The sequence below is a fragment of the Hyla sarda genome, chromosome 8 (genome assembly GCF_029499605.1).
Source record: "Hyla sarda isolate aHylSar1 chromosome 8, aHylSar1.hap1, whole genome shotgun sequence".
Lineage (NCBI taxonomy): Eukaryota > Metazoa > Chordata > Amphibia > Anura > Hylidae > Hyla > Hyla sarda.
In genome coordinates, this window is record NC_079196.1 from 57,006,884 (window position 1) to 57,028,162 (window position 21,279).

A 21,279-nucleotide genomic window follows, 5' to 3' on the forward strand; every position below is an offset into this window, starting at 1 on the left:
AGAATGTATGCCTAGGGTTAAGCATGTTATGTCTCGCTTGCACAACTAACGGGGTAAAGTAAAATTATGTTTATCAGGTTTCTGCCTTTTTCTGGAGTTTATAATATTTTTTATATGTCAAACTTAATGTGACCCAGACCATACAATCCATCTATATCAAATTATAGACCCCAAAATTACGTACTACGTTTGGTCCACCATGAGCTTAAAGGGGTACTCCCGTGAAAAACTTTTTTCTTTCTTTTTTTTTAAATCAACTGGTGCCAGAAAGTTAAACAGATTTGTAAATTACTTCTATAAAAAAATCTTAATCCTTCCAGTAATTAGTGGCTGTATACTATAGAGGAAATGCTTTTCTTTTTGGATTTCTCTTCTTTCACGACCACAGTGCTCTCTGCTGACCTCTGCTGTCCATTTTAGGAACTGTCCAGAGCAGCATATGTTTGCTAGCAGCAGAGAGCACTGTGGTCGTGACAGAAGAGAAATCCAAAAAGAAAAGAATTTCCTCTGTAGTATACAGCCCCTAAAAAGTACTGGAAGGATTAAGATGTTTTAATAGAAGTGATTTACAAATCTGTTGAACTTTCTGGCAGTTGATTAAAAAAAAAAAAAAAAAAAAGAAGTTTTCCTCCGGAGTACCACTTTAAACTGTTTCTCTCTGTTTGGATCTCTACAGATTACAGCTGACTGTCTGGGGATCCTAGCAGAAGAGATTGTCTAAAACAGAAAAATACTTCATGTTTATAATGTTACCATATATTGTAATTCACCTTCTGCCTCTAGTAAAATTGTGATACTATTGAACCACTGTATCAGCGTTCACAACTGTCTCACCATTGCTCATAATCCATGTAACTATAAATTGGGGCAAAGAAGGATGATGGCATTATACAGCCTATTCCGATATAGGAATTTGTAGATTGAGTAAATGTCTTCCCATATGATGCACATAGTGCAAAATCAGATCAACACCCATATCACAGATCACTGACTCAATACATAGACCGATGTGTACTGTAGGAATGTAAGTAGATGCAACTTTATACAAAAAGAGGAAAAGGGGACATGCACCGGCGCACTCTGTGCCTTTACTTCGTGGCGACAGGTATAAAAAGTGTGTATAATATAACTGCTCACCTTGATGTGTTGTGCTCTGAGTGCAACACAGCTGTTAGCCTTAAGCAAGGAGGAAGCAGCAGCAGCCCGTGTCTGTCCATGCCCAGCGTCCTGGGGCGGTGTGGAAATGTAGAAGTCCGCACTCTCGGTGAGGTTTGTAGAAAAAGGACACTTTGCTGCCGCTTGCTGTATCTGAAGACAGAGTTATAAGGATGCCAAAACTCCAGGTGGTTTAAACAGCATACTTTATTCTAACAAGCAGTTTACAACGTGTTTCGAGGGAATCTGCACCCCTCTTCCTCAGGTCAGGTTGGACTGAGCTTGCTGACCTGAGGAAGAGGGGCGCAGATACCCTCGAAACGCGTTGTCAACTGCTTGTTACAATAAAGAACGCTGTTTAAACCACCTGGAGTTTTGGCATCCTTATAACTCCGTCTTCAGATCCAGCAAGCGCTTCCTCCCTAACCTGAGGAAGAGGGGTGCAGATCCCCTTGAAACGCGTTGTCAACTGCTTGTTACAATAAGTGTCCTTTTTCTACAAACTTCACCGAGAGTGCGGACTTCTACAATGTAATAAGATGAACATGTAAGTGCACAAGGGATACAGGACTACATACTGAATGACGTACTGTATACCTTCACTACTGAAATTAACTTAGTCAAACTAAATGTATATATTCAGCCAATTGAACAGTTTATACTGTAAATGGTAAAGTCTTTCCTGAAGTTTAAGACTCCACAATAAGATCTTAGTGAAGCCCATATTTTCCATCAGAGTCATAGGCCGTAAGGTTTATGTCTGCTTTTTCTTCCATGACTGCTTTTGCTCAGGAATAAAGGGAGTCAATGTGGTAGGTGATGGGTAACAAGCTATACCCAAAAGTACAATGCACCTGTATGCTGTATCTTCCATACACAGTCACCCACATGATCCCATGTGGTCTTTGTTTCGGATAAAATTCCAACAACAGCATCAAATAAAAGTCAAATGTTTCTTCTCTAAAAGGTTCAGGCATCTTTGGTGACTGAAAATCTGGTTCACCTGGGTACTGGAGGCAAAGGAGGAGCACCTCTCTCTTTTCTGGTGGAGCCACCTGGTGTATTAAAACAACACACATATATAAGTATAAAAGTGACAAATTACAAATCTAATAGACTAAACCGAAGGAACTCCAATTCTACTCATAAAGTTGCTGATTTATATGGTGGAATATTTTTTAAATGAAAAAGTATAGTAATATTGTTGAAGAATAGGCAGGAGGTCCAGCACTACAATAAAATGCAGCTTTATTCAGATGAACAACACACGGTAAAATCGACAGTCAGACGCGTTTCGAGCGCATGCGCTCGAAACGCGTCTGACTGTCGATTTTACTGTGTGTTGTTCATCTGAATAAAGCTGCATATTATTGTAGTGCTGGACCTCTTGCCTATTCTTCAGTTTTGCTGGGTGCCTAGCCGGGCACCGGTCCGAGCACAGAGTAGTGAGAGTTGAGATGGACTTTGTTTTATATTATAGTAACGTTTTTAAGTAATCACCATGAAATGGAGGGGGCTATGTAGGGACCTTTGTAAAAATATCCCCTTTATAGGACATTCCTTTAACCCCTTAAGGACCGGAGGTTTTTCCGTTTTTGCATTTTCGTTTTTTGCTCCTTGCCTTTAAAAAATCATAACTCTTTCAAATTTACACCTAAAAATCCATATGATGGCTTATTTTTTGCGCCACCAATTCTACTTTGTAATGACGTTAGTCATTTTGCCCAAAAATCTATGGTGAAGCGGGAAAAAAAATCATTGTGCGACAAAATTGAAAAAAAAACGCTGTTTTGTAACTTTTGGGGGCTTCCGTTTCTACGTAGTACATTTTTCGGTAAAAATGACACCTGATATGTATTCTGTAGGTCCATACGATTAAAATGATACCCTACTTATATAGGTTTGATTTTGTCGGACTTCTGGAAAAAATCATAACTACATGCAGGAAAATTAATACGTTTAAAATTGTCATCTTCTGACCCCTATAACTTTTTTATTTTTCCGTGTATGGGGCGGTATGAGTGCTCATTTTTTGCGCCTTGATCTGAAGTTTTTAACGGTACCATTTTTGCATTGATAGGACTTATTGATCACTTTTTATTCATTTTTAAATGATATAAAAAGTGACCAAAAATGCACTATTTTGGACTTTGGAATTTTTTTGCGCGCACGCCATTGACCGAGCGGTTTAATTAATGATATATTTTTATAATTCGGACATTTCCGCACGCGGTGATACCACATATGTTTATTTTTATTTTTATTTACACTGTGTTTTTTTTTTTATTGGAAAAGGGGGGTGATTCAAACTTTTAATAGGGGAGGAGTTAAATGATGTTTATTCACTTTTTTTTTTCACTTTTTTTTTGCAGTGTTATAGGTCCCATAGGGACCTATAACACTGCACACACTGATCTTCTATGTTGATCACTGGTTTCTCATAAGAAACCAGTGATCAACGATTCTGCCGGATGACTGCTCATGCCTGGATCTCAGGCACTGAGCAGTCATTCGGCGATCGGACAGCGAGGAGGCAGGTAGGGGCCCTCCCGCTGTCCTGTCAGCTGTTCGGGATGCCGCGATTAGCCGCGGCTATCCCGAACAGCCCGACTGAGCTAGCCGGGAACTTTCACTTTCACTTTTAGCCGCGCGGCTCAGCTTTGAGCGCGCGGCTAAAGGGTTAATAGCGCGCGGCGCCGCGATCGGCGCTGCGCGCTATTAGAGGCGGGTCCCGGCTTCACTATGACGCCGGGCCCGCCATGATATGACGCGGGGTTACTGTGTAACCCCGCGTTATATCAGAAGAGCAGGACCAAGGACGTACCGGTACGTCCTTGGTCCTTAAGGGGTTAAAGGGGTACTCCTGTGGAAAACATTTTTTTTTTTAAATCAACTGGTGGCAGAAAGTTAAACAGATTTGTAAATCACTTCTATTAAAAAATCTTAATCCTTCCAGTACTTATTAGGGGCTGTATACTAAAGAGAAATCAAAAAAAGAAATGCATTTCCTCTGATGTCATGACCACAGTGCTCTCTGCTGACCTCTGCTGTCCATTTTAGGAACTGTCCAGAGCAGCATATGTTTGCTATGGGGATTTTCTCCTACTCTGGACAGTTCTTAAAATGGACAGCAGAGGTCAGCAGAGAGCACTGTGGTCATGACATCAGAGGAAATGCATTTCTTTTTGGGATTTCTCTTTAGTATACAGCCCCTAAAAAGTACTGGAAGGATTAAGATTTTTTAATAGAAGTGATTTACAAATCTGTTTAACTTTCTGGCACCAGTTGATTAAAAAAAAAAAAAAAGTTTTCCACGGGAGTACCCCTTTAAATAGGTCTTTGTTTTATGGTTTTAGGAGAGTTTTCTGGCAATTTTAGAAAACTGTGTAAATTCTAGAACCGGCATCAAATAAAATGACATCACCAACCTGCAATGACATCACCGTTGTTGTTTAAGTGATGCTGCAGCCAATCACCGGCCCCGATAATCATGTGTTGTACTTGCAAACAGACTGCTGCGGCATAGCGGATGGATGGGGTGAGGGGGACACCAGCTCTGCAGGTTTCAACCTATACACAGTTTTCTAAAAATCCTGAAAATCCTTTTATGCCATGAACAAGAATACAGCTGCACTGGAGATTGCCTTATAGTGATTAAACTAAAGAATGCTTGACAAATGATGTCATTGTGAAAAAAACAGCCATCTGTCTTATGAAGAGAGAAACTTCATTTTCAAAATTGTTATTTGTTATATGGTGTTGTTGTATCATTTCATTGTACTTCTACTTTATTATTCATTATAACAGTTCTGTCCCAGTATTTGCATAACTTTTTACCATATTACAAATGCTTCCCATATATACAGTCATGGCCTTAAATGTTGGCACCCCTGAAATTTTTCTAGAAATTTAAGTATTCCTTACAGAAAAGGATTGCGGTAAGGGTGAGTTCACACTACGTTTTCTCCCATACGGGAGCGCATACGGCAGGGGGGAGCTAAAACCTTGCGCTCCTGTATGCCTTCGTATGCGCTCCCGTATGTCATTCATTTCAATGAGCTGGCCGGAGTGAAACGTTCGGTCCCGTCGGCTCATTTTTGCGCAAAAATGGGGGCAAAAATTAGCCAACCGAACGTTTCACTCCGGCCGGCTCATTGAAATGAATGACATACGGGAGCGCATACGAAGGCATACGGGAGCGCGAGGTTTTAGCTCCCCCCTGCCGTATGCGCTCCCGTATGGGAGAAAACGTAGTGTGAACCCAGCCTAACACATGTTTTGCTATACACATGTTTATTCCCTTTGTGTGTATTGGAACTAAACCAAAAAAGGGAGGAAAAAAAGCTAATTGGACATAATGTCACACCAAACTCCAAAAATGGTCTGGACAAAATTATTGGGACCCTTAACCTAATATTTGGTTGCACACCCTTTGGAAAAATTACTGAAATCAGTCACTTCCTATCACCATCAATAAGCTTCTTACACCTCTCAGACGGAATGTTGGACCACTCTTCCTTTGCAAACTGCTCCAGGTCTCTTATTGGAAGGGCGGCTTATCCCAACAGCAATTTTAAGATCTCTCCACAGGTGTTCAATGGGATTTAGATCTGGACTCATTGCTGGCCACTACAGAACTCTCCAGCGCTTTGTTGCCATCCATTTCTGGGTGCTATTTGACATATGTTTAGGGTCTTGGGGGAGATTTATCAAAACCTGTCTAGAGCAAAGGTTGCTGAGTTGTCCACAGCAACCAATCAGATCGCTTCTTTCATTTTTAAGAGGCCTTTTCAAAAAAGAAAGAAGCAATCTGATTGGTTGCTATGGGCAACTCAGCAACTTTTCCTCTGGACAGGTTTCGATAAATCTCCCCCATTGTCCTGCTGGAAGACCCAAGATCTCGGACGCAAACCCAGCTTTCTGACACTGGGCTGTACAGTGCGACCCAAAATCTGTTGGTAATCCTCAGATTTCATGATGTCTGGCACACATTCAAGGCACCCAGTGCCAGAGGCAGCAAAACAACCCCAAAACATCATTGAACCTCCACCATATTTCACTTTCTTTGTAGGCCTCATTCCGATTTCGTTAAACAGTAGAATGATTTGCTTTACCAAAAAGCTCTATCTTGGTCTCATCTGTCCACAAGACGTTTGACAAGAAGGATTTTGGCTTACTCAAGTTTATTTTGAAAAAATGTAGTCTTGCTTTTTTATTTCTCTGTGTCAGCAGTGGGGTCCGCCTGGGTCTCCTGCCATAGTGTTTAATTTCATTTAAATGTCGACGGATAGTTTGCGCCTACACTGATGCTCCCTGAGCCTGCAGGACAGATTGAATATCTTTGGAACTTGTTTGGGGCTGCTTATCCACCATCCAGACTATCCTGCATTGACACCTTTCATCAATTTTTCTCTTCTGTCCATGCCCAGGGAGATTAGCTACAGTGCCATGGGTTGCAAACTTCTTGATAATGTTGCACACTGTGGACAAAGGCAAATCTAGATCTCTGGAGATGGACTTGTAACCTTCAGATTGTTGATATTTTTCCACAATTTTGGTTCTCAAGTCCTCAGACAGTTCTCTTCTCCTTTTTCTGTTGTCCATGCTTAGTGTGGCAAACACAGACACACAATGCAAAGACTAAGTGAACTTCTCTCCTTTCTTTCTGCTTTCAGGTAGGATTTTTATATTGCCCACACCTGTTACTTGCCTCAGGTGAGTTTAAAGGAGCATCACATGCTTGAAACAATCTTATTTTTCCACAATTTTGAAAGGGTGCCAATAATTTTGTCCAGACCATTTTTGGAGTTTGGTGACATTATGTCCAATTTGCTTTTTTCCTCCCTTTTTTGGGTTAGTTCCAATACACACAAAGGAAATAAACATGTGTATAGCAAAACATGTGTTACTGCAATCCTTTTCTGTGAGAAATACTTCATTTTCTAAAAAAAATTCAGGGGTGCCAACATTTTTGGGCCATTAGTGTATATGTAGAACTGAAAGGCCTCTGCGTGACTCTCCCTGTTATAAGGGTACTCCACAACTATCCGCAGGATAGGGGATTAAGTGTCTGATCACGAGGGGTCCGACTGCTGGGACGCTCCATGATCTCCAGAATGGAGCCGGACTCTCCCTATGCATGGAGTGGCATTTTGGCATGCGCTTTATGCACTGTCTATAGGAACACCAAAGATACCTGAGTACAGCACTAATCTATCTCCAGTGTTCCCAGGGAGAAACAGGGCACACCATTTTAGAGATCACAGGGGGGGCCGAGGGCTCAGACCACTGTGATCAGACACTTATCTGCGGATATGGGAAAAGTGGTGGAGTACTCCTTAAAACATGTCCTTATTGTACACAGTGTATACATTTAGTTTCAGTATATCGTACAAACACAATATTAGCAAAAGCAATAGACTCTTCATTTTAATATTTGAAATCGCAGGCAGAAATTCCGCTTACTAAAATGTATAGTGTAGTGAATGGGTTTCCGTTCACAAATTCACACTTCGGAATATGTGAAGCGGAATTTGTGAACGGAAAATCCGCTTGAAAATTTCTGCCTGAAGAATGGCATTGCTCATTCTTCAGGCGGAAATACTCGCGGAACACATTGCAGTCTAACAGCGACTGCATTGTCCGCGCGGTCCTAGCGCTGGCCACACTCGGAATCTCTGGGCGGAAATTTTCTCTGGGTGGAAATTCCGAAGTGTCAATGGGAGTACGGAATCCCATAGAAGTGTATTGGGCTTTCATTTGAGGTGGAATTCCGCTGGCGGAAATTTCACCGTCTGAATAGACCCTAACAATACAATTCCCTTAAAGGATTACTCCCGTGGAAATGTTTTATTTTTTTTTTTTTGTTTTTTTTTTTAAATCAACTGCTGCCAGAAAGTTAAACAGATTTGTAAATCACTTCTATTAAAAAATCTTAATCCTTCCAGTACTTTTTATGGGCTGTATACTAAAGAGAAATCCAAAAAAGAAATGCATTTCCTCTGATGTCATGACCACAGTGCTCTCTGCTGACCTCTGCTGTCCATTTTCAGAACAGAAAATCCCCATAGCAAACATATGCTGCTCTGGACAGTTCCTAAAATGGACAGCAGAGGTCAGCAGAGAGCACTGTTGTCATGACATCAGAGGGAGTGCATTTCTTTTTTTGATTTCTCTTTAGTATACAGCCCCTAAAAAGTACTGGAAGGATTAAGATTTTTTAATAGAAGTGATTTACAAATCTGTTTAACTTTCTGGCACCAGTTGATTTAAAAAAAAAAAAAAAAAAGTTTTCCACGGGAGTACCCCTTTAATCCTTTTTCACAGAGATTGCAGAGCAAGTAGGTAAAAGTTGTTTTAAAGGGGTAGTCCAGTGGTGAAAAACGTATCCCCTATCCTAAGGATAGGGGATAAGTTTGAGATCACGGGGGGTCCGACCGCTGGGGCCCCCTGCGATCTCTCTGTACGGGGCCCCGGCTCTCTGGCCAGATAGCGGGTGTCGGCCTCCGCACGAAGTGGCTGCCGACACGCCCCCTCAATACATCTCTATGGCAGAGCTGGAGATTGCCGAAGGCAACGCTTCGGCTCTGCCATAGAGTTGTATTGAGGGGGCGTGTCGGCCGCCGCTTCGTGCGGAGGTCGACACACCCCCTTCCCGCGGGCTGTCGGGGCTCCGTACAGGAGATCGCAGGGGGCCCCAGTGGTCGGACCGCCCGCAATCTCAAACTTATCCCCTATCCTTAGGATAGGGGATAAGTTGTTCACCACTGGGTCACCACTGGACTACTCCTTTAAGTTCTTGGCCCCATAGAGAACAGTTTTATACTCACTTCGACTTTCACCTCTCACAAATTTACTGGGGTAGGATTTATTTGATGGTACATAAGGCTCTGGTGGTGGCAGATCAGAGAACGGATGGAATGAAAACCTTCTCTCCCATTCATCTAAAAAGAAAAGAAAGAAGAGTTATTTTAGTAGTTCCTAGAACCTGACAAGTTCAAAAACCGTTTGAATGGAAACTAAGATAATGCAAGGATCTAAACTCAGTAGATGCAATAGAACCAGATCTCTGCTTCCATTATTATTTTAACCCCTTCCCAAGACATTCATTCTGGGCCCAAGCATCAGTTCAAGAACTGTAACCTTTTTTCCTTTTTCTTGTAACATAGCCATATGAGGGCTATATATATCTTTTTATTTATTTTACTACTGTAGCACAATTGAAACATAAAAAAAAAATAATAATAATAATTAGTTTACCACACACCAAGACCCATAACTTTTTCATTTTATTGTCTGACAGTTCTATTATACGGCTAATTTTTTTTACAGTAAAACTTGTTGTTGTTGTTTTTATTGGTATTATTTTAAAATACATAGGACGTTTTGATTGTTTTCTATTTCAGTTTTTCTTTTCTTTTTATTTTGGGGGGAGGGGGGCAATTAGTGACTGAAGACCGAGGCCCACATTTATAATTGTAGGTGTAAGTGAAGCATTTTTTTACACCTTTTTTGTGTGTGCTGGTAATGTGTAGGAGAATCAAGTTTATTAAATCTCCACAGAGCATTTGATAAATTTTGTGCAGGTCACATTTTCTGAACTTTCTCTCTTCACATACACTAAAAAGCTACGCCAGGTTTGGGATGGTGTAGTTTTAGACACTTTTCAATGGCTCTGCCCCTTTTTTGCGCCTTTTTACAAAAAGGCGCAGTTCATAAATTTCAGTCCACGGCATACGCTGAATTGAAAAGCGTGTACTGCTACTCCAAAACCTCTGGAATGACTAAAATATTTTACCACCAAAAGGCGCTAAATAACACACAGTGCGCCAAAATAGCGCCTTTTGTACGGAGAAATGTCGGCCTGAGTCTTTAGGTAAAAACCCCTGGTTTCGCAGTGTTATTGACTTATTATTGAGCACTTATATGGTGTTTAGAAGAAACAATTTTTGCAAACATTACACTACAGATGGTGAGACCCAGGCAGCCACTTTTGAGTCCCGGGAATCACTTTTGTTCTGTTGGGTGAGAGAGACTCCAGTAGAAAAGGTTTTAGTTGTAGTTTTGCAACAGCTGGAGGCACCCCTGGTTTGGAAACACTGACCTATACTACAGTGATACCTCAACTTACAATGGCCTCAACATACAATAGTTTCAACATACAATGGTCTTTTCTGGACCATTGTAACTTGAAACCAGACTCAACATACAATGTACTGACAGTCCAGATCTGTGAAACGTGTCAATGGATGGAAGAACCGACCAATCAGAATGGACATTTCACTGGTAAAACCCCTGTATTACTGAAGTGCCTGCACTGAATTCCTGTCTGGTAGCGCCTCCTACAGTACAGGGAAGTATTACATGTTCTGTACTCTTTACCTGTACCAGGATTAGCTGCTCCTTTGGACACCAGATGAGGGCGGCTCCATGTTCCTTTTTTAGGACATTACGTGCACTGTACAGGACCCCGAAGAAGTTCCTGTCCTTTACATAGACCAGTGTTTCCCAAGCAGGGCACTCCCAGCTGTTGCAAAACTACAACTCCCAGCATGCCCGGACAGCCTTTGGCTGTCCGGGCATGCTGGGAGTTGTAGTTTTACAACAGCTGTAGGCACCCTGCTGTGGAAACACTGACATAGACAGTGATTTACAGCTCCCAGCAGATCTTTATTACTTTTATATGTAAGAAATTGCTTTATCTATATTAGTTATCTACTTATTTTTCTTTAATCATCACTTTTTTCCTATTTTTGGATGACATTTTGGTGGCTACAGAACCAATTACCAGGTTTTCATAGAGTTCTGGTCTCAACATACAATGGTTTCAACATACAATGGTCGTCCCAGAACCAATTAATATTGTAACTTGAGGGACCACTGTATATACTACTATATAGTCCAACATGCTGGGAGTTGTAGTTTTCATTTGGGGCAGCTGCTGAGCCATAGGCTGTATCAGGGCATGCTGGGAGTTGTAGTTAGTAACTAATTGCAACTCCCGAATTTAATAATAAAAAAGCGATCAAAAAGTCACATGAAAACAAAAATGGTACTGTTTAAAAATACAAATCGGGGCGCAAAAAAGGAGCCCTCATACAGGCCCGTATAAGGAGAAATAAAAAAGTAATAGGGGTCAATATAGGACAAAATTTTTCCCGCATATGTGTAACCTGTGATGTCACACATATATAATTAATTATGCAAGTTAGCAAGAGAAAGAAAGGTGGCATCCCTAGTCTAGCACCACCCAGCCCACCTTGGCTCTCTCCCAGGTTGACATCTCACAACTCTAATATTCCCCAGAACTGACTACTTCTTGTGCTGACAATGGAGGGTATCTATCTACACCCTACCCCGAAAATAAGCCCTAGCTGGATTATTGGGGTGGGCTGCAATATAAGCCCTACCCCGAAAATAAGACCTAGGCCAGGGGTACTCAACTGGCGGCCCGCGGTCTAGATCCGGACCATGGCCGCCAGTAATGTGGACCTGAACGCACGCCCTCCTCCCCTCCCCCCACTTTGGCTGGTCCCTTGGCAAGTTAAATGAGCCGGGGCAGGGACAATGTCGCTTTAAAACGTCTGCGCGTATGCACGCCCGATGTCACGGACGTGTCCCTGCCCCGGCTGCTAAGCAGCAGAAGGAGATCCGTCCGCAGAGAGCTTCAGTTGCGGGCACTATGAAGGTGGGGTATTGCTGGTTTCCGCTTGGGATGAAATGTGTAGTTTATTATGGCAGAGGGGTGGGGAGCACTGTAGGAGGGTGGAGGACGACGAGGGAAGGGGAGGATGGGGGGGCTGTAGCAATGTGGAAGATGGGGGGGCTGCAGGAGTGTGGAGGATGGGGGCTGTAGCAATGTGGAGGATGGGAGGGGCTACAGGAGTGTGGAGGATGGGGGGCTGCAGGAGTGTGGAGGATGGGGGGCTGCAGGAGTGCGGAGGATGGGGGCTGCAGGAGTGCGGAGGATGGGGGCTGTAGCAATGTGGAGGATGGGAGGGGCTACAGGAGTGTGCAGGATGGGGGGCTGCAGGAGTGCGGAGGATGGGGGGCTGCAGGAGTGCGGAGGATGGGGGCTGCAGGAGTGCGGAGGATGGGGGCTGTAGCAATGTGGAGGATGGGAGGGGCTACAGGAGTGTGGAGGATGGGGGGCTGCAGGAGTGTGGAGGATGGGGGGCTGCAGGAGTGCGGAGGATGGGGGCTGCAGGAGTGCGGAGGATGGGGGCTGTAGCAATGTGGAGGATGGGAGGGGCTACAGGAGTGTGGAGGATGGGGGGCTGCAGGAGTGTGGAGGATGGGGGGCTGCAGGAGTGCGGAGGATGGGGGCTGCAGGAGTGCGGAGGATGGGGGCTGTAGCAATGTGGAGGATGGGAGGGGCTACAGGAGTGTGGAGGATGGGGGGCTGCAGGAGTGTGGAGGATGGGGGGCCCCCCATCCTCCACACTCCTACTGCCCCCCCCCAATAAATAAATAAGCCCTACCCTGAAAATAAGCCCTAGTGTGTTTTTTTGTGACTAAAATTAATATAAAACCCGGTCTTATTTTCGGAGAAATGCGGTATATATATATATATATATATAGATATATATATGTATATAAAGAGAAGACCTGACTCACTGACTCATCAGCACCCAGCCTAAACCCTTGGACCTAGAAACCTGAATTTTTTCACAGGTGTTTTTAAGACGTAAAAGAGGAATAAGAAAGGATTTTTCGAAATGCAACCCTTAAGAGGGTGAAAAAGGGGTTGAAAGTTTGTATGGAAGTCCATTATTTTTGAAGCTAGAAGCATGAAACATTGTTTTTAGGCTAACCATTAGAGATAAAGAAACACGTGCTTTAACGTCTTCTAAAATTCCACCCCTGAAGGGGTGAAACAGGGGTTCAAAGTTTGCATGAATTAACCCCTTGCGCTGCGGCACGGGAGGGTTATGAAGCGAGCTCAGGAGCTGAGCTTGCATCATACCCGCACGGACCCGGCTGCTATCAGCAGCCAGGACCTGTGGCTAATTCTGGACATCGCCGTTCCGGCAGATGTTTGGCATTAACTCTTTAGGTGCGGCGAACAAAGTTGAAAGAATTCGGGTTGTTTGGATGCCCGTAGACTTTACCCAGAGCCTCATTACTATGGGATCGTAAAAAAGTAGATCCATGTTACCCCAAATTTAACGCCAGCAAAGCCGCGGACAAAAGCTAGTGTATCAATAATGGTGTTGCAATGTGTGATTTTAGGTATGTTTTTTTTGCGTCAAATGGAGTGTAGTTGCGCCACAATTGTCAATTGTCGCACGCAAGTTTGTAATTTTGCCACAAATGCAGATTGCCCCAGAATTCCAGGCAGAACTTACTGACTGTGAGGCAGTTAAATCTGACCTTGGGACTTTGGCTGGGTTACAGAGGTAAAGCTCGCACAGCCAGGGCCTTTTTTGCTGTTTTTAATTTGCGCATTAGGGGGGATATTCATCCAGATCTCTGCCTTGGAAAAGTGTTGCATTTCCCCTAGCAACCAATCAGGTTGCTTCTTTTATTGTTCAGGGTCCTTTTTCCACTTTTTTGTTGGGTACTGTTAAAAATTGAAACAGTGCCCAACAAAAAAAAGTGGAAAAAGGACCCTGAACAATAAAAGAAGCAACCTGATTGGTAAATGTTCGACATTCTACTGTTGTAGCTACCGTATTTTTCGCCCTATAGGACGCACCGGCGTATAAGACGCACCCAATTTAAAGGTGCAAAATCTAAAAAAATAAAGATTTTGAACCCAATAGTGGTCTTCAACCTGCAGACCTCCAGATGTTGCAAAACTACAACTCCCAGCATGCCCGGACAGCCAACGGCTGTCCGGGCATGCTGGGAGTTGTAGTTTTGCAACATCTGGAGGTCCGCAGATTGAAGACCACTGCATAGGAGGTAATACTCAAGTGTCCCCGCCGCTCCGGACTCGTCACCGCTCCCGGCCGGGTATCCTCGCTCTCCGTCGCCGCCATCACGTCGTTACGCACGCCGACGCACTTACGCGACGACGAGGAAGGAGAGCTTTGATCGCCGCGTCTGAAGGGTTAATACAGGGCATCACTGCGATCGGCAATGTCCTGTATTAGCCGCGGGTCCCGGCCGTTAATGGCCGCAGGGACCGCCGCGATCGGGGTGTATTCGCCGTAAATACGAAAAATACGGTATTTTTTATATTATTTTTGGTGTGGATTTGCGCCAAAATTGCACCAAATCAAAAAGTTGCAAATAACGAATTCCAAACCAATGCATGATTTTAACTGAAATCACGACTTAGGGTGGGTTCACACTACGTTTTCTCCCATACGGGAGCGCATACGGCAGGGGGAAGCTAAAACCTCGCGCTCCCGTATGCCTTCGTATGCGCTCCCGTATGTCATTCATTTCAATGAGCCGGCCGGAGTGAAACGTTTGGTCCGGTCGGCTCATTTTTGCGCCGTATGCGCTTTTACAACCGGACCTAAAACTGTGGTCAACCACGGTTTGAGGTCCGGTCGTAAAAACGCATACGGCGCAAAAATGAGCCGACCGGACCGAACGTTTCACTCCGGCCGGCTCATTGAAATGAATGACATACGGGAGCGCATACGAAGGCATACGGGAGCGCAAGGTTTTAGCTCCCCCCTGCCGTATGCGCTCCCGTATGGGAGAAAACGTAGTGTGAACCCAGCCTAACACGTTCAAATCAGTGATAATGTTCTAAGCAAAAAGTAACATATAAAGGAAATAGCGACAAAACACAGTAATGTGCCCAACAATGTGCCCAACCTAAGCTGATTCACGACAGCCTTCACACAGTTCTGCAAACTATCCTGTTACATGCCTACACTATTCAGCTCACTAGGAATCTCTAGATCAGTTTACCATCTTCTTTCTGGGACATGCTCCAGGCTTTGCCAGCAATATCTGCATAGTGTGGTCCGACTCCTGGCACCTCAGCTGATCAAGTGTTTGAGCTGTGGCACCTGCATAAACACTGAATAGAGCCAGATTCAGATTGCTCCATACATTTTGTAATAGCGGTGCTGGGTTACTGCAGCTCAGCTTCTATTCAGTTCTATGGGAGTTGAGCTGCAGTAACCCAGCACAGCCACTACACACTGTGTGGAGCTGTTTGCTCCTGGCACTTTTCACTGGTTATGCGGGGACCGCAGATCTGGCAAACAGCTGATCAGCAGGTGTGCCAGGTGTCAGACCCCCACCGATCAGATATAGATGGCCCATCCTGCGGTTAGGCCACTTATTAGAAGTCTTGGAAAAACTCTTTAATAAAAATACTTCAGCCCTCTGAAGAAGAATATGTATAAGCTATGAACATGTATAAATGATGCTAGCAAATGTTTTCTAATTTGTAATGTGACCATCTTATTTGGAAAATATATTTTTTTGCACTAAAATGACGGAATAAGATTCAAGAAAGACATTTTTCTACCTTCTCCAGATGAGTCTTGGAATCCATTTCTCATTGATGAAGGTGGTGGAGGAGGAGGCAGGGGTCCCAACCCTGGTCTTTCTGGAGGTGGTAGAGGTCTAGCTCCCCCTCTAGGGGGTTCTATGCCAGGTCTTGAAGGAGGGGGAAGGCCTATCGACCCTCGAGGACCAAAACCATTTCTGTTGGCAGGAGGAGGTGGAGGAGGAAGTTGTCCTAGTAAGAAGCAAACACATGGAGTCAGCCACTCTATGTATGCATACCATTCCTATAATATTAAAGGGGTACTCCCGTGGAAAACTTTTTTTTTTAAATCAACTGGTGCCAGAAAGTTAAACAGGTTTGTAAATCACTTCTATTAAAAAATCTTAATCCTTCCAGTACTTTTTAGGGACTGTATACTAAAGACAAATCCCAAAAAGAAATGCATTTCCTCTGATGTCATGACCACAGAGCTCTCTGCTGACCTCTGCTGTCCATTTTAAGAACTGTCCAGAGTAGGAGAAAATCCCCATAGCAAACATGCTGCTCTGGACAGTTCCTAAAATGGACAGCAGAGAGCACTGTGGTCATGACATCAGAGGAAATGCATTTCTTTTTTTGGATTTCTCTTTAGTATACAGCCCCTAAAAAGTACTGGAAGGATTAAGATTTTTTATTAGAAGTGATTTACAAATCTGTCTAACTTTCTGTCACCAGTTGATTTAAAAAAAAAAAAAAAAAAGTTTTCCACGGGAGTACCCCTTTAATTTGGCAGTGAGCTAACACTTCTGTACGGGTGTACGGCTGCCAGATGACTACCTATGCGAATGGAAAATGTTTGTTGCTGTTCTCTGCATTCACAATGCGTAGTCCTTTATTCATGTTGGCGCAGTGTAGTGTCATTGGTATATGGTCAGTTTATAATATTTTCCATATAATAACCTTAGGGTGTACAGGTTGGAAGTATATACAGTATGTCAAGATACATTTGTATGAAGGAAAGAAAAACCGGGCACTCACCATGTTCGTCTTCTTGCTTTATTGCATAAAATACTCACATGGACACATAAGGGAGAGGGAAGGAACGGGGGGTACTAGAAGCAACAAGCTCCGTTTCGCACTTAGCAAAGTGCTTCTTCTGGCCATTGGCAGGAAGAAGCACTTTGCTAAGTGTGAAACGGAGCTTGTTGCCTCTTGTACCCCCGCTCCCTCCCTCTCCCTTATGTGTCTATGTGAGTATTCTATGCAATAAAGCAAGAAGTGGAACATGGTGAGTGCCCGGTTTTTCTTTCCTTCATACAAATGTATCTTGCACTGTTCATTGCACCGTCACTGAATTGCAAAACATATCCCTAGTCCGGGGACCGGCTCTCCAACTACATAATCGCAGTGCCGTAGGAACATCTTCTTTTCCTGGTTATCAGTATGTCCAGATGATTTCCTGATGTATACCTTCGACATATACATGCATACATTGGCATATGTCTTCTATATAGTATCTTGTTGCAAATAATTATACCACAAGGAATACATTTTTTGCAGAATGCTTCTATATACAAAATGGCAATTGACTTATGTAATCTATATGGTCAGTGTGTATTAACACTGCCTATTTAGGGTACGTTCCCACGTTGCGTATAAGCAGCATATTTTGCTGAATATTTTCTGCAGCTGATTTTGCTACTCATTGATCTCTATGGGTAGAAAAATACTCAGCAGCAGATACGGAGCAAAATACGCTGCGTATACGCTCCATGTGAACGTCCCCTCAGTGTACTATCCACATATGTGGCAGGGAACCTCTTGGCACACACAGTATATGCCCAGTATATCCATAGAGCCCCACTGACCTGACATGTGCCAACATAAAGTCCTTCTGAAATTAGGCAGGGAGGTATACGTTTTAGTGTAGACTTCTAGGCTATTCTATATACTAGCATCCCACAAGAAAAACTCATATATACTTATTAGAGATGAGCGAACTTACAGTAAATTCGATTCATCACGAACTTCTCGGCTCGGCAGTTGAAGACTTTTCTTGCATAAATTAGTTCAGCCTTCAGGTGCTCCGGTGAGCTGGAAAAGGTGGATACATTCCTAGGAAAGAGTCTCCTAGGACTGTATCCACCTTTTCCAGCCCACCGGAGCACCGGAAAGCTGAACTAATTTATGCAGGAAAAGTCATCAACTGCCAAGCCGAGAAGTTCGTGACGAATTGAATTTACTGTAAGTTCACTCATCTCTAATACTTATATACATATGACGGATGTCAATACACCAGTAAGAAATGATAATGATGCATTAATCCTATCATAGGTTGGGTCCAATGTATAGCCCTATAGTGTGAATACATCCTTCTATAAATGCTTATATATTTTTCTCTGATCTATCTCCATATTACATTTTATAATCTAATCCTCTTCCGGCATCACACCAAGTAGAATAGAATCTATTTACTCTTCTTCCTATAACACGCCTGGGTTTCATTTGGTGGACTGAAAATGTATTTGGACCGGTGTTTCGTAAGTTTACTGGAGCAAGATGGAGGTATTAGGAAGAGTAAGTGGTGTAGACATTATTAAAAAGAGGGAAAGTTTTTTTTAAAGCAAAGCATTACAGGAGAAAACAGCTGGTTCTGTGAGACCCTAGCGAGGTTCCCGCAGAAATCCGGCAGAAAATTCCAATTTCGGCTAATAGGCGCACACCCAAGGGTGTGCGCCTCTTAGCCGAAATTGGAATTTTCTGCCGGAATTCTGCCGGAATCTCGCCAGGGTCTCACAGAACCAGCTGTTTTCTCCTGTATCCACACCGCTTGCATAGCGGGACCGACGGCCGGCTGCCTCCCGATACTGAACACCGCTTCCATCTACCTACTACATACGATCACCAGTGTTGTGCCTGCCTGCACAACACCCATAGGTGAGCAATATTCTTATTTTGGACAACTGTCCAACCTTTATAATAAGGATTAAAGGGGTTATCTAGGCAAAAACTTTTTTTTATATATATATCAACTGGCTCCAGAAAGTTAAACAGATTTGTAAATTACTTCTATTAAAAAATCTTAATCCTTTCAGTACTTATGAGCTTCTGAAGTTAAGGTTGTTCTTTTCTATCTAAGTGCTCTCTGATGACACCTGTCTCGGGAAACGCCCAGTTTAGAAGAGATTTGCTATGAGGATTTGCTTCTAAAGTGGGCGTTTTCCGAGACACGTGTCATCAGAGAGCACTTAGACAGAAAAGAACAACCTTAACTTCAGAAGCTCATAAGTACTGAAAGATTAAGATTTTTTAATAGAAGTAATTTACAAATATGTTTAACTTTGTAGAGCCAGTTGATATATATAAAAAAAAGTTTTTTCCTGGATAACCCTTTTAAGTGCACTATATTGCGCCATCTCTGCATTTCTTTCCTCTGCTAATGCACAAAAATTTGCGACTTTTGTTCACCTGAAAACTGGTGTGTTAGTGTGACAAATTTCCCCCAAAGTTGCCATAAATCTCTTAAATGAAGAGACTGTACTCTAAATACAGCTCCCTTCTGCTATGCTTGCGCTCAGGGTTTACTTTGCCACCTATATCCTCTTCTGTGACAAGGAAAGGTGATCTGTACGTAGCAGCTATGGACTCGCACACAAGTGTTTATGGATATAAGCCCAAGAGGAGGACTATATGAATATCTCTCCTTTGATACAAAATGGAATAAACATAAGTGACTTGACCCTTTGTTAGTATCTGTTTACAGAACAGTGGGCTGTTTTTCATCTCCAATTTCTGTCAACCAAACCCTTGTTCGGCTGACAGCTGTTCCTCTCATTTCCCCCATACACGTGCATGCTTGGCTTGAACAAGAGTGAATGTATTTTCAGTAAGTAGGTAGAAGGGTAAGTTACAGGCAGACACCTACAGTATGTCTTGTCACAACAACATCTTTTAGAAGAGAATTAGGAGAACCCTATTTACATAAGACAGGGGTCACCTGACATTTCTCTATGCACACACATCTATGTTTTTTTACCTGATCTTCCAGTTGGCTCTCTTACTGGTGGTGGTGGCCTGTCCATTGATGGTGGAGGAGGTGGGGGTCCGGTCCGTGCAGGAGGTGGGACAGGTGGCGGTGCAGCAGGCAGGGATGCCAAGGATGTATTCCTTTGAGGAAGTCTTGGCATATCATCAAAGTTAGAAGGGGTAGAAGGTAAAGGTGGAGCCCCAGGTCTCCCTGGAGGTAGGGGTGGTGCCTGGACAGTGGGGGTTGGTCTTGGTGTGTTAGGGACAGGTGGTTTATTGTTTTGAGGAGGTGGCGGTGGGGGGAAATCTCTTGAAAGCGGTGGCCGGTTTCCTGTTGGAGGAGGAGGTGGCCTGTCATCCATGGATCTACTAGGTGTTTGCGGAAGTGATGGTCTATTCATGGATGGAAATGGTGGAGGTATCGATGGAGATTGTCTACTGTTTCCTCCAAATCCATGCACTTTATTAGATGAGGCAGATGGAACAACAGGTGGTGAGTTAACTTGCCTATTTGCAGGTGGTAATGGTGGCGAGTTAATTTGCCTATTTGCAGGTGGTAATGGTGGCGAGTTAACTTGCCTATTTGCAGCTGGTACTGGTGGAGGTCCTCTGTTATGAAGACTTGAGCTGATCGGTCTAGGTGTATTAGGAACTGCAGGTGGAACATTTTCTGACCTAGAATTAAAATCATTTCTTGGAGGTGGAGGCATTCGGTTTCTTTGAGGTTCAGGAGCAGGACCCCTAATTCCTATGGTAGGTGGTGGTCCTCTTGGAGAGGTGCTTGATGGAGTGAAAGGTCTGGGAGAAGGCATTCTTCCTCCAGGTGGAAGCATTGGTGGTCGGCCTACTGGGGATTCTAAAAGGACAGAGATCAGATGGCAGATGAAAAAGAAATAAGATGAATGTTTTTAACACACCAATAGAGTATTGAATCAAAACAAAGGACATTTAAGGGTGTGTTCATGCATACTGTATACACTGCAGATTTTATGTTGCGGATTTGACGCTGTAAATTTATGCCGTGTTCAGCTATTTACTTACATTGAAGCGTAACCAGAACACATGAACATACCCAAAAAGGTATTTATTATTCATTCAGCATTAGTTGATTGCATGTGTGGTGTGGTGTCCCGGAGAGGAGTCAACTTTTGCTACTCTGAACACTGTTCGGATGGCTGCAGCCTCAAAGGTCTCTCACTCTGTTTTTAGGTCTATCTCTCTACAATTCAAATGTGTTTTCTGTGTCATCAAATATCTTAATGCACTGAGTTTGATGTAAGTGTAAGGGGTTAACATTTTCAAAATGCCTTATCTTCACTGTACAAGATCTGGTTATATGTCACATGTCCACTCATCAGCCAATGAGTCTAAGGGCCGTTCTGTCTCTATCCCAATCCCAGAGATAGGGGATCCTAAAACAAATGTTAGAGTAGTCTGGCCCTGGCCAGAGAAGGAATAACATCACATCTGCAGCTGTCTCACCTTCAGAGGAAGTTTACCCCAATCTTCAATATTCCAGCACAAGGCAGCAAAGCTGCAACCTGTCTAGTGTGTCCCACTGTAGGGGTAGCATTAGAGACAAAGGCAGGAAAGACTAGGTGCGACTATTCCTCTGGACCTGGCCTAGTCCAGCAACAGACTCTGGTCTGGGGATTCACTTCTGAATGCCCTTAAAGAAAACCTGAGGGAATATCAGC

At 43.4% G+C, this 21,279-nt stretch overlaps 1 protein-coding gene across 16 annotated transcripts in view; it reads right to left on the reverse strand.

Moving 5' to 3' along the window:
• Positions 1-1,538: 1,538 nt before the first annotated feature.
• Positions 1,539-21,279, reverse strand: part of WIPF1 (WAS/WASL interacting protein family member 1) — a 120,006-nt gene continuing 100,265 nt past the window's right edge. For all 16 annotated transcript variants that reach the window (XM_056535618.1, XM_056535621.1, XM_056535619.1 and 13 more), the window contains 4 exons: positions 19,593-20,438; positions 15,596-15,808; positions 8,985-9,098; positions 1,539-2,210 (listed from right to left, as the gene is read on the reverse strand). In XM_056535618.1, the coding sequence (XP_056391593.1) occupies positions 2,155-2,210; positions 8,985-9,098; positions 15,596-15,808; positions 19,593-20,438 (1,229 nt within the window). In that variant the 3' untranslated portion in view covers positions 1,539-2,154. The remainder of the gene's footprint in view (positions 2,211-8,984; positions 9,099-15,595; positions 15,809-19,592; positions 20,439-21,279) is intronic.